Below are 13,040 nucleotides of genomic sequence, written 5' to 3'. Positions count from 1 at the left end.
CTGACAAGTGAGACAGGAGGCTCAGGACTACATACTACATCCACAAGCATCATCTTTAAGTAACGCAAATACATAAAATATATTTTTACATGCTGGCTGTGAAGTGAGAGTATTTTTATAGCTTCCAGCTTCCTTCATAAAGATAGCAGCCTAAATAATAATTGGTAACAGGTTTACAGTCACTTTTTAGTAGAACACAAGACCTTTTTACAGGAGAAAGGGGTCACGCACTTCCCATTTAACCAAAAAAAGCCCCACCCCATTCCTTTCTCTGGAGTGAAATGCTCTCAATTCTTTCAGAATCTGGCCATGCCAAACCAACCACCTGGCCAGCTCTATGGCCTCTATATACTACATAAAATGATAACTTACACAGTTAGGTAGTTCAACTTTCCTCATTATCACAGGAACTTCTATCTGGCATATTTAATTTCTTTTTAAACTACTAGAGAAGCAAGACAGACAAAAGTCAAAGCTGATCTGCAACATACAAGCACTATGGGAAAAAATACATTTTAGAAGAACAATGGACAAGTATGGGGTTTTTTTGTTGTTTAATTATTTAAAATACATTAGGAGATATTTAGTTGATGTTCTGGCTGCCTGTCTAATTAAAAATTACAGCACAGACATGGACATAAGGACTACCTATAAATATATCCACCTCAGCAGTCTTGCAGAGGGCAAAATAATGGAGTTTGAAGCCTAACAGAATGAGTGAATGCAAATAAAGGGAATACCTTAAAAAAAAAACCAAACAAAGCAACAAAAGACCAAGACAAAATGAAGCAAAAACACACAAACAAAATCTTTCTTAGGATGGCCTTTAAGCCATCCTAAGAAATAGAGAAGGAAGAAATTCAGCTAATCTCAGCTGTGGTGATATAAAACACATTTTGCAAAGCCAGTCCCAAACCACCTGGGGTTCTATAAACTGCAAGCCTTTAGTTTAGATTCTATCAGAAAACTTTTAGGCAGCCAGAAATATTTACTCATCACTTATCTTGTATTCTCCAAGTGTAAAACTCTTCCTAACCACATCACACCTGGCCGTACTAGTATCAATTTTCAAATGCATCAAAATAGAGTTAAAAAATCCAGTATTAAGCAAAAGTCAAGGCACTGAGAAGAGACACTGGATGCTATAAAGCTGTTCACCAGCATACAAGACGCGCACTGATTTTTTATGGTGCTTCACAGAAAATGTCATTTTCCTACACCATTTTCTTATTGTGGAAAAATCTACAGCCCTGCAAGTTGGTATGAGAAAGCAAAAGCATTACTCTCCTAAATCTTCTTCTAGGCTGTCATATGTAACATCAGCCTTAAAAGGTAAAGTACTACAAGCACAGTAAACCTGGTAAAGGCATACTGAACAACCTGGGACACTGGAGCCCAAAGAGGCAGGACACTTGCCAGAGCTCTTCTGGCTCTTTGCTTTGCAAGCTGGAGCCAGGAGTCCCAGAGTTCTGGCCAGTTCTCAGGACTAATTTAATATTACCACGAAGCATTAGATTTCTTTCATCAAATTGATAAAGATGCCTATGTACAACTGCTAAGAAGCACTCCTTTGTTTCACTTCCCCTTTGGCTCTCTAGGTAGCCATCAACATGGCAAAAACAACAGTCAGGAGAGAAGTAACTTCTATATTTTTGCTTTGGCATTGACACCACAGTGTTTACTGTCAGTGTCCATTCCCATGAGACGCGCTGTTTTCTCCAGTTGTGAAGAAAGGCTTTTGCCCTGCAGAACAGGAGAGGAAGCTTTTTCATTTTTAAATGTGAGGCTAGTTACAAAAATAGGAAAGATGGCTTGCTGTCCATTTTTACTCTTATTTTTAATAATTCATGTCAAACCCTACTTGCCTAACCACATATAAGATTCCTTGCATCCAGGTATTGAGGTCCTTTCCAACCTCTGAAAAACAACATCATGCTCTTAAAAATAAGGAGCTTCTTGCTCTCTGAACTATCCTCTTTACAAATGTTCTAGACAGGTGATAGCAACTCATCTTCAAATTCATTAAACCCTGCACAACAAATGAGCCTTTTATTCTGCAAGATGCACATCAATACTCCCTAATAAAATCCAATAGGAAGTTTTTGCCATAAAAAAAATAATTCATCAACTTCATTTAATGGCTCAAAGAATCTCAGCATTTTTGATGACTTAATTTGAAACTCCAGTCACTGAACAGTTGTTTTAAACCAAATTCAAGGATTTGGTCAGACAACCAATTTAGTTATAAATCGCACTGCTTAAAATGTTTAGTTACTCAGTTAAAAAGCCTTAGTGTGTATAATCTGAGAAGCTGAAAATATTTTTCTGGAATTAGAGGTGTGGGGGGGAACATACTAGCCTGGTTTCTCTCCCTCCTCTCATGCACACTGTGATTTAGTGATCTGAAAATCTTTATATATAAGCTTACAGGCGTATTATGGGCACTACAGGCAGTATTTTTAGGCCCTAAGGCACAAATGACCTCCCGAAGGAATACTTTTGAGTTTTCAGCAGGGTACAAGCTAGGCTGAAGAAACTCTCTCAGATTTAAACCAATCATATTAATCTACTTATCTGTGTAGACATTCCAGTTTACAGTAGGACGTTAAAACACTTGCTGAAATTTTCAAAAGCTCTCAAGTGATATAAGGCTCTGAGCCCTATTTTCCAAAGTAAGTAAAATCTCATGCATACAAATAGTCTAGAACAAAGATAAAACAATAGCAGGGAAAGAATTAATGCAAAATGTCATAGTGCAGTGTTTGAAACAATTAATGTATTTGTGCAATCTGACTGTACAGCTATAATTTTCATTAGAGATTAGATTAGTTTTGCCAGAGATGCCAAGGGACTTCTCCAATGCACTACAGTTCGGTCAGTGAAGACACACAGCTCTGTTTCCAGTTTCAGACCTGCAGATAAAGGCATTTTCAAATCCACAAAGACTTCAGTGAAAGTATAGGGCTTCTTCTGATTATAGTAAGATTTCTGTTACTATTAACCTTTCACTGAAAGGGACCCTCATACTCCTCCCTAGGAAGACTGAATAAGACAAAGATAAAATGGGTTGGAAAGTAAACAAAACCCTTTTAATCTTTCCTATGCAAGAATTAACAAGCAGGTATGTTTCACTAAATTCCTCTACTTCACAATTAATACACTGAAAAAGTCACTGGTACAGATCACATTAGAGTGACTGTTAGCCTCATAATTACACAGGAGATCTGCTGTCTGCCTACTGCATAAAGGTAGGTTGCAGGAGTTAAAGAAAACAAACTGTCCAAGTCTTCCTGGAACAAAATCCAAGTATCTGATCTGTGTTTGCTTTAAAACAAATATATAGTGTTAAAATATCAAAGGCTATGTAAACACGAAGAATACAAAAGCAGGAAACATTTGTATTTCACTTGCATCATCCTAAAATGAAGCACTGAACATAAGCCACGCAGAGTTCTCCTTGTTTGGGTAGCCTACACTTATCGGCCGAGACTACATCTTCCTTTCTGGACTCTCTAGAGGCTGCATTGTTCCTTCTCCTGCCCTTAGCCTTTTCCCAACAATATTGCACCAAGGCAGAAGCAGCACCACAACTTAAGTCCTACTTCCCCATGGCTCTTATTCCCCTGGACTTAACAACTGCTATGAGAGCATTAAACCTTTTTAGTTGATGCTTTCAAGCACTGCTGCATCCCACATTGAAGCCTTCTCCCTACCAGTTTTGTTATATCTGACATCTACCTCCTCATTTCTTATATAAACTAAAGTGTTTCAATACACTGCAGCATTGCTCTAACATATAGCAATATAAAACCAAAGCTGACTACATAAACCAATCACATCTCATTCTGCAATATAAACAAAGATCAATTCACGATCTAAAGTAGAAAAAATTAAGATAAAAATAATTCTTTCCATTTTAAAAAGTAAAACACTTTAAATTTATTGTGTTTTCCATCTCACCGTAATAGTGTTAAAAAAAGAAAAGGGCTGACCAGAAATCACAAGTGCCTTAAATGCTGTTTTCCAACAGCCGTGATAAATATTTTATAAACCACTTTATCTGTTAGTCCTTCTTTCTACTAAACATCAACAATAAGGTAAGTTTGCTATCTACGATCACTGGCAAAAGTATCAGGACTAGGAAAACAGAGACACATTACAGTAGCCAAGTCCATACATCACTTTTCTTCTTGCTATTTCACAATACAGCTTCTTGTACAGCCCTGCATCCACACTGCAATCTCCAAACATCTCAAGCTTTATTCATGCCTCTGTACCATTTTACAATAACATTGTACTTAAAAAGTGTCTCCTGTAAGAGGTGGCCATTTTTAAATAGAGAGAAGATGTAAGAAGTCTCAGGTTTTTATGCCGTACTATTTTGACTGTCTTGTGAGTTGTGAAGAGGAAGAAAGGAGGAGACAGTTTTGAAACAATTCTCTTCAACCAGAGCATTTTCTGATAATTTAATATGGTGGCATGAAAATGATCAGTTGCAAAATACATAACTAGTGCCTAATTTTTGTAAGGCACTAAGCTGAGAGGGAAAAAAGCCATACCAAGTCCTACAGCCAGCAAGCTGTGCTTTCGATCCCCAGTCTGCAGACCTGTGGTCTGCTTCTAGTCAGCAAAACCAGAATTAACAGCAGCAACACTGCTGGTCAACAAGCTTCACTTCTACATACATGGCCCCCTGGAAAGCTTTAGGGAAACCTGGAAACTAAGACTAGAACAAGGAACTTAGTTTTGTGCCATATGAACAGGACCCCACAAGGTACTCTGCAGCTCAAGCAGTATGATTGCTACTGCTTTGATCCCTGGAGTGACTTGCCTGCAGACGTTCACACAGCCAAGCAAGCATGCATCCAACATCCAAGTGTGTAACTGCTATAGCAACATTAACCCCTACTCCCCTAATCCCTTCAAAACTCTTTGCGCCATAGCTGATGTTTTGAGCAATGCAGAGTCCATCAAGTGTTCCTTACATGGCTTACCCTCAAAGTACCACAGGACTTGCTGAGCAAACACAGCTAGTGATCCTGTTGCAGAAGCAAGAATTTCACCAACTTGTCACCTTTGTTCCAGGCAACAAAGACAACTTTGGAAAAGAATGTAGGAAGAAAACTCCTGAACACTGATGAAAGTGCATTTTAACATTTTTTAAGTTATCTGAGAAGATAAAAGGTATTGCAGTTACAAAAAATCCCAACTGATACTAATTTAAAGAGAGCCATAACCACAGACTGTTTTCACTTGGTATGTTAAGGAATATAGAAATTCTCTTAAGGAATTACATGCTAAGGAAAGTACCAAATGGCATAACTGGGTAATTTGATATCTTTCATAACACACTTGAAAATTTAATCTCGCAAAACTTAATAACCTAGACTTGAACATCCTATCTAAACCTTGACTCATGAATTTTGAACAATGAAGTAGCGATACACATTCTTTTGTAGACTTTTCCAGTAATTAAAAAGTGCAAAAAAAAAACCTAAAAAAATTCCTGTGCTTAAAAAAAATTTTAAAAGTTAATCTTCAAGTTAAAGCAAAACCTTGTTGCTTTAAAAATTGTCATGTTTTATTACATTACGTTCTATCACATTTTACTCTGTTTCTATGCTGCTTTCATTAACTCTGCTCATAAAAGCCAAGCTGTGGCCTTGAATGTACACGGTTGCATGTATGTGTACATGCAAGGAAGGAAGAGGTAAACAAGGTAAACCTTCCTAGCAAGGAAGACTCAGAGGTAAACAAGGACAGAAAAGCCTTACAGAATGTTCTGCTATGCAAACATATTACCTAAAAATAGCTGGCTTTGTGACGTTTATGACACTTTTAGTTCAAATCCAAGAGGAAGAACATTTATTCACAGACAGCTGTAACTAAAGGAGAAAAACTAGGTATTTATGATACAAAGTAAATTTGTGGGCTCTAGCTCTGTCATGTTCACCAATGGTGCTTTTAAGGAAATTACTACCCTCTGACTATGTAACCTCCACTCTTATATGGATTATTCCTACAGGAGGAACAGACAGAAGCACAAGTCTGTGCATACTGCTGCTGCAGTGTACAACCCAGCAGATGAAGTTATACTTCCAGCATGTTCAACCCTACAGTAATGGCATGAATTCCCCAAGAAAAATGTAGACCATATTAAACAAATTTATTCTCTTATTTCAATCCTGACTTCACAGTTCCCTTTTTGGAAGCACATACAAAGAATTCAACGAGACCTCTTCTCACAGGAGCTTCAGTCGTGTTCCTTCACATGAGACAAGATTAATTTCTGGGGCTTAGCCCACTGTGTTACAGACCTGCTCACCTCCCATCACAAAACACTTCATTTGAAAGCTCTGCATACCTACCAGCTAACAGATCACTGCCTCTCGCCAGTATTCAATGCTGTATTAGTGGTCTTTAAGACAAGTAAATCCAGTTAGACTTCAACAAACAACAGTCCTAAGAAAGAGATGTTATTTTAGCCATGAAATCTGACAAACTCACAGCTCACTTGCTCTATATGTCTCTGCATGCCTGCAGTGTTGAGACAGGCCAGAGCACACAATTAGTGCTAACTAGCAGTTTCAGCAAACAGGAAAGGTAAATGTAAAACCAGCTTCCAGATTCCCTACACCGATGGACAATATTTCTTTCCAGGAATTGAAACATGGCTTTTGGTTTATAATTAGAGTAATGCAGGGGGTAATCTGTGGGGCCCTCTAAGCAGAAAATCCCTTCCATTGCTGCACGTGAATGCAGGGGTCTGGGCTAGACAAATCAAGGGCTCCCTCCAGAACTGTGTCTTAAAGCAAAAGAACTGATCATGTAATTTGTGAAAGTTATCAAGCAAAAAGCGTTAGCAACTACAACAGCCTAACACAAGCCTTTTACCTTCAGAAGCCAGTGATAATCAGCTAAAAAGTTTTAGTCCTTTGCTACCAAGTAAGGTGGACACTGGAATTTACAAGGAAATGTTCCTTCCTATTCTGCAAGCAGGTTTTGGACTGTACCTCTCCAGAAAGGGAAGGGAAAGAGGCAGGATAAGATCTGAACCACTGCAGAGCAGGTGAAAGACTCAAAGATTATGTCACTCATTTCCTCATTGCTGGATATGGAGAGAACAGGCCCAGAACTATCTTGCTCCAACAAGATGCCAGCACATGGTAAATGGTTTAGCTCAGAGCCTTGAAAGCTTCTCATTTTGGTAGGAGCTATCAATGTCCAATTATGTTTTGCATTTGTTGAAAAGAAAAATTACACTGAAATCAGAGATCAAAAGTGCTGTGTCACAACCTGTTTGGAAAAAAGATGCCTGAAACTATGGAAGGCCTGCATGGAATTTTCCTTCTGTACACAGATGCAGAAGCCAGTTAAACAGACCCTTTGGCTTCAGGAGAGACACAGATTGCTATGCAGCAAGGAATGAGCTGTGCTCATTGAAAGCAACAGAGCAGAAGCTCTTGGGAGACACCTGCTGCCCACAGAGAGAATTCGTTCTGTTTGTAAGCTACACTTAATTGCAGCCAGAATATGCTTCAGACAAAACAGAATGGAGCAAAGTAATTTCTACGTGAGGAACAACTTGGTTAATGACAAATTGACTGGTCATATCAGTAACGCAGTTTTTAAATACCAGCTTTATGCACCTCTTATCCTGCTTTTTAGGATGAATTTACATACTGCCACTAACCCAAAGAAGATGCGAACAAAGATTTTTAAATTGGAGTCCTGGACTCAAGTATCCACTGCCTCCTCTCAGACACACTCAAAGGCTGCAGCTTGGCTCAGTGCTCAGATCACACAGATTACTGTATTAACAGATGAAGGTGTAGTCCTTGGGGAGCCTTCTAATTCCTCAATCTAATAATAAAAACAAAACAAAAACCAAAAAACCAACCACCCCAAACACCTCTTACCTAGGGAACTATAGAGCACTACAGAGCACTACAAAATACCAGTTCAGAGACAGATTTCACTTTAGAGAACCAAAGCAAACATCATGACTATTTTGTGATGTGCTTACACTACCACAACATAAGCCCAGTAACTTGTTAGGATTTAACAGTGGATACTTAAAAAACAACAAAGACTATTTTGACATCCTTCTTCAGATTATTTTTACTGAAGTCACAACCTCCAGGAACTTTTTAGATAGCAATTAGGCAGACATATTTGAGTACTGATGCCTTTAAGAGGCCTGGCACAAGCACTGTATATTTAATTTTTAATTAACTCTCAATCCTGCAAATATTAATTTTTCATTCTATTTGTCAACTTCATCTAACTGTATTCAATTAAGCCGTAAGTCCGGAAACCTACAGAAAGGCTCGTTAAGCATCTGCTGAACATTAAGGAAGGCTTCTAATTCTGAACCAAGTTTTAGTTTCGCTCGATTTTTTGACTTTTCAACCTCCATTCAGTTAGCAATTGAGTCATTTTGTGAAAGCAATAACATACACATTTCCTGAAAATGTAACAGACATCAGTTGAAGGCTGTAGAAGTAACCAAGGAAGATACTGTACCTGAACAGAATGAAACCAAGTGACTCGACAGCTGCTCGCCTCACATCATCATTCACATCACTGACCTACAAAAGGGAAAACAGGACATTCAGAAGATAGTTAAAACACTTGAGGACTCTGCAACATTTCAGGCCAGGTGTCAGGGACACAAGTTAATCAAGAAGGCAGGATTATAGAGAAAGTTAACAATCATGTTCAGCCTTAGCTGAAACAGCCTCACCCTTGTTCATACACTGTGACTGCAAGCCTATCAAAGAGCAGACAGACCTCATCTTTTACAGCTTAAGTTGTTTTTTCCCCAGCCCATCATTACACAGACTATTCACTGCAAACCCATTACCAACTACTTTAGGATCATGTTTTATTTTTTAATATGTTCCTTTTTTGTGATGCCAGGTTGAATATTCTCTTGCTGAAAGTCTACTTATCCTAATGTCAGAAGAGCCTGTTATTTCTACTCATAGTATTAAGGAAAGCTTTCATCACTTCACAATCTCTGATTTGGACCAGAACATTAACACTGTAGAAACAAAGCCTGTCAAAGTGATATGCTTATTCTCTCACCACAAATTTCTTGCTATGTGCTCCTAAGCCCACAGTACTTACAGCCACATGCAGTAGGCGTCTGATAGCCTTGTTGTTCCCTGAGCCACAGTATGCCATAGCAACAGTGTACATGCCAGAACGACGGAGAATTGGATCCTGGAACACAAAGCATCAATATTTAACATCCATCCAAACAGGGACTCAGTCATTCTGACTTTAAATCTGTTCCACTCTTGGGCCTGGGATCTGCAAACAGGTAGCCTCACTGATTAATTGTTCATTAGGGATGAGTAACAGGACAATCACCAAAGCAGGGTTGTCATTACCAGTTTCAGAAAGTTACTATGCCACAGAATGCCAAAGAGAATATCTGGCAGATGTGTCATTCTGCTTCTTATTCACTAGCTGCTATTGACCACTACTAGATCCTTCAGGATGACCCACCTACAGCAAGTTTCATCTGTTTTTAACCATCACACCCTGTTCTGCTCCTTGTTGCTGCTCACAGGACTATGGAGACTGAGTATGAGACTAAAGAAATACACAGCTAAGCACTGCTGTTCTTGTATTTTTGATCAGAGTGAAGCAACCTGTGAAACGGCCCCACTTCAGACCTATGTAAGAACTTCCCTGGTTCGAAACAGCCAACCCACCATAGCTGGAGATTTCACAAAAGGACAGGAAGGTCACCCGTGCAACAAAAGGGACAGGAATTAAGTCACAGCTAAACTTACCTTATCTCTGCAGAGACTCTCAATGAGAGCATCTGCCTCCTCCATCCTCCCATACATGACCAGAGCAATTCCAACCGCAAGGCCTCGCAAAATCTTTTCATGCTGGGTTTCCTGTGCATAGCCAACCATGTCCTCAATAGCCTGAGCATTTTTAGATCCCAACATAACCAATCCCAGTGCCAGGCCAGCTGCCTCACCTGCACAGCACAGAAAAGCAAAAAAGTCAAGCGAACTCTGTTCCCAGAAGCAGTAAATATTACATCTAGAGAATCACACAAGATGTAGGCCAACAGATCACTTCTGGACACCACCATGCCCAGCAACTCCACTATTTATGGCCAAATGTGCTTGTAATGATAACCTACCAGCCACAACTTAGTGCTCTTCCCTACCAAGTTCAATTTTCTCTTCCTTGGGCCAAGAGCTGTTGAGATAATTTTCCTGTGAACCCCTGCCAATGCAGCAGTAGCCCCCACAAGCTTCTCCAAGCCTATCTCTCAGCCAAAAAGGGCACATGGCTCTGGAGATCAACCACACTAAATAAAAAGCATATGACAAAGGAAAGAATAGAGCAAAATAAGGGATTGTTTAAAGACCTAGCATGTCATATCAATATTTGGCATAGTGCCACGGACCAGTCCTGACAGGACCTCTGAACATTACCGCCACATAACTAAAGAACCATGATGATCAGGAAAAGGTCAGTAAATAAAACGCAGCTAAGGCAACCTAGAAGCAATCTATGCTGCTAACAGAAAACCTGAAAAAAAATCCCACCAAAAAAACCCAGATGCCTGATAAGGCCTCAGATGGTTATTTGCTTTGAAAGCAGAACATTTACCTGTCACTGCATCATCCTGGTATAGATTTGTTTTCAGCAAATCGTACACATCTTGACGTGCTGTCCCCATGGCAGCCAGACCCAAACCCAGGCTGCCACCATGTCGGACAATCTAGAGAAGCATACACAAGTTCAGTCATTATAAAACAGGGAACAATATGGCTTCAGCTGAAGCAGACATCTTTCCATCAATATAAAGCTGCAAACTTTTAGCCCCAAACCACCCAAAATGATCCCCTGACCTGTTAGAAATACCACTTTCACCGTCTCAGGCAGTAACTCTGATGAAAGAGGCAAAAAACAGAATAGAAACAGCAGTTCAAAAGCCCATAAACAATGAGTATCAGAAGCTTTACACATAACACGAGATCTGAAGTATCTTTAAGGTCTTTTTCCCCCACTGAGTGATTTATGTAAAACCATAAATCTGTGCCATGTGTAAAAACTGCTGCCTAGTAATAGCTTTTGAATAGAACAGTAAATCAGTACCCACTTAAACAGTCTACATCCTCTTTTGTTCTAACAAAGGACACAGGAAATGCAGTACATTTGCAGTAAGACAAGTGGGATCCGTTCACAGAATTTTTAAAGTAGCAGTCTGAAATTCCCCAAAGAGAAGAAGGGAACATATACTGGGAAAATACTCATCTATTCCTAACTTAAAAAGAGACTTTTCATAGAGGTCTACAAACAGTAAGTGGTGAAGTAAAACACTTCTTTTTGTATAAGATGCACTAAACCCACAGGGCAGCAGAAGCGTTTTGTGGCTTGTTCCTTTGACAGCTAAGCCATAAGCAATAACAGTGCCTGAATACTGCAGGTTCACTAGCAAAACAAAGTAGATATACGAGTAGTAAGGAAGATGAAGCTAGATTCACTGTTAAATATGTAAGAATTTCCTAAAAATCTTACCTAAACCTTGAGCAATAGGTTGTTAAAACCAAACTTTATATTTAAGGCCCACAGGAGGCGTATCACACTACTGCCATGGTCTTAGTTACCTCTAACCCCCACTTCTAAACCAGCTAGCACCCTTCTGGATATTCCCAACAAAACAAATGTTCATTACTGAACCCAGTACATACATCATTACTGGCATTCTTCAGCTGGTTCAGCAAGTAGTCAATGATGTCCCCGCCATGGTTAGCATGAATGAGACCCAAGGCATAGAGACCTCCGCCTTCCTGGTAGGCTGACCCTGGAGAGGTGTCCTTGGGTAGGTATGTTGCCATTAGCTGTAATGCTTCCTTCTCATGACCCTGTATGCCCAGTGTGCAGCAGGAAGGGACGACAGTGGGAAGTGAAAGGTGAAAAACAGTGGATGCAAACACTTCACAATAATATTTAAACAAGTCAGGAGAAAACATGTTATAGCCATTACTTTCTCCACAAAAAAAAATCAGCCTTTCAGTGCTGTACAATCAGCAAAGAATCCTTCTGCACTAAGGTTTTATTAACCACAGTACACGAGTATTCATCAATCACTTGGTCACTGATCTAAAGCAGGACAAATTTGGCCTGAAGCTACACTAATTCATTCGCTAGAGCACTTTAATGAGGGTTGAGGCACACAAAACAATTACAAAGACTTCCTGCTATTTCAAAACAGCTTTAAATATACCCTCCCTGTGAATGAATTTGAAGAAAATGACCACTATTTAGGTCACCATTCAAACTTACTGAAACTTACTACAGTAAGGACTTTGGTACTGTCCCAAAACCACTTAAGAAACACACACCTGCAATTTTAATAGCTAGAAACTACTGACTCTGTTCAACTCACAAAGGAAGAGGAGAGCTGGGAAGAAGACTCTCTCCTTGAGCCATGTCATCCTACCACCTTTTTGATGCTCATATCTCGTCTGATATCCGATGCCGTAAGCCACATCGGATATCAGACGAGATGGACTTGATAAAGCACAGCTTTTCTTTAATGCAAATATACAAACTGTGTTACAGCTGTGCCTTGCAATAGACTAGGTAAACTGGAGTGCAGGCATTATTCAGAATCCCAATTTCAATGCTTTCAGTGTTCACAAGTCAAGCATTTATACTGAACAGAGGGAAATGAATGCAGTGTTACCTTGTGTATAACACCCAAGCTGGCAGTAGCAGTAAATTTAGCCCAGTTAGTGGCCCTGGCCAGCCACTCCAAATTGTCTCTGGAAGACAAAAAGATAAAGGTTATACAAAGTTTTTCATACAGCCCGTTCCTCATCCTGCAAGCAGGGTTTCACAGCACTAAAGACTACTTTCAAACCAGAAAGCAGGTCCAGAAGGCAAGGCGGCCAACCACATTTCCACTTTATACCTCTCTCCCCTTCATCAGCCCTGATTTTTGGCTGGTCGTTGTCAAGCTTTGAGATACTGGTGACCTCAGTGAAAGAAGGAGA

At 39.6% G+C, this 13,040-nt stretch overlaps 1 protein-coding gene across 1 annotated transcript in view; it reads right to left on the bottom strand.

Moving 5' to 3' along the window:
- Window positions 1-13,040, bottom strand: part of PSMD1 (proteasome 26S subunit, non-ATPase 1) — a 75,953-nt gene that overhangs the window by 49,982 nt on the left and 12,931 nt on the right. The window contains exons 11-16 of the mRNA XM_072868793.1: window positions 12,731-12,809; window positions 11,733-11,906; window positions 10,648-10,759; window positions 9,807-10,003; window positions 9,133-9,228; window positions 8,527-8,591 (exon numbers count right to left, since the gene is read on the bottom strand). Of these exons, the coding sequence (XP_072724894.1) occupies window positions 8,527-8,591; window positions 9,133-9,228; window positions 9,807-10,003; window positions 10,648-10,759; window positions 11,733-11,906; window positions 12,731-12,809 (723 nt within the window). The remainder of the gene's footprint in view (window positions 1-8,526; window positions 8,592-9,132; window positions 9,229-9,806; window positions 10,004-10,647; window positions 10,760-11,732; window positions 11,907-12,730; window positions 12,810-13,040) is intronic.

This window comes from Ciconia boyciana, chromosome 7 (genome assembly GCF_034638445.1).
Source record: "Ciconia boyciana chromosome 7, ASM3463844v1, whole genome shotgun sequence".
Classification (NCBI taxonomy): domain Eukaryota; kingdom Metazoa; phylum Chordata; class Aves; order Ciconiiformes; family Ciconiidae; genus Ciconia; species Ciconia boyciana.
This window is presented reverse-complemented; position numbering and strand designations above follow the sequence as displayed.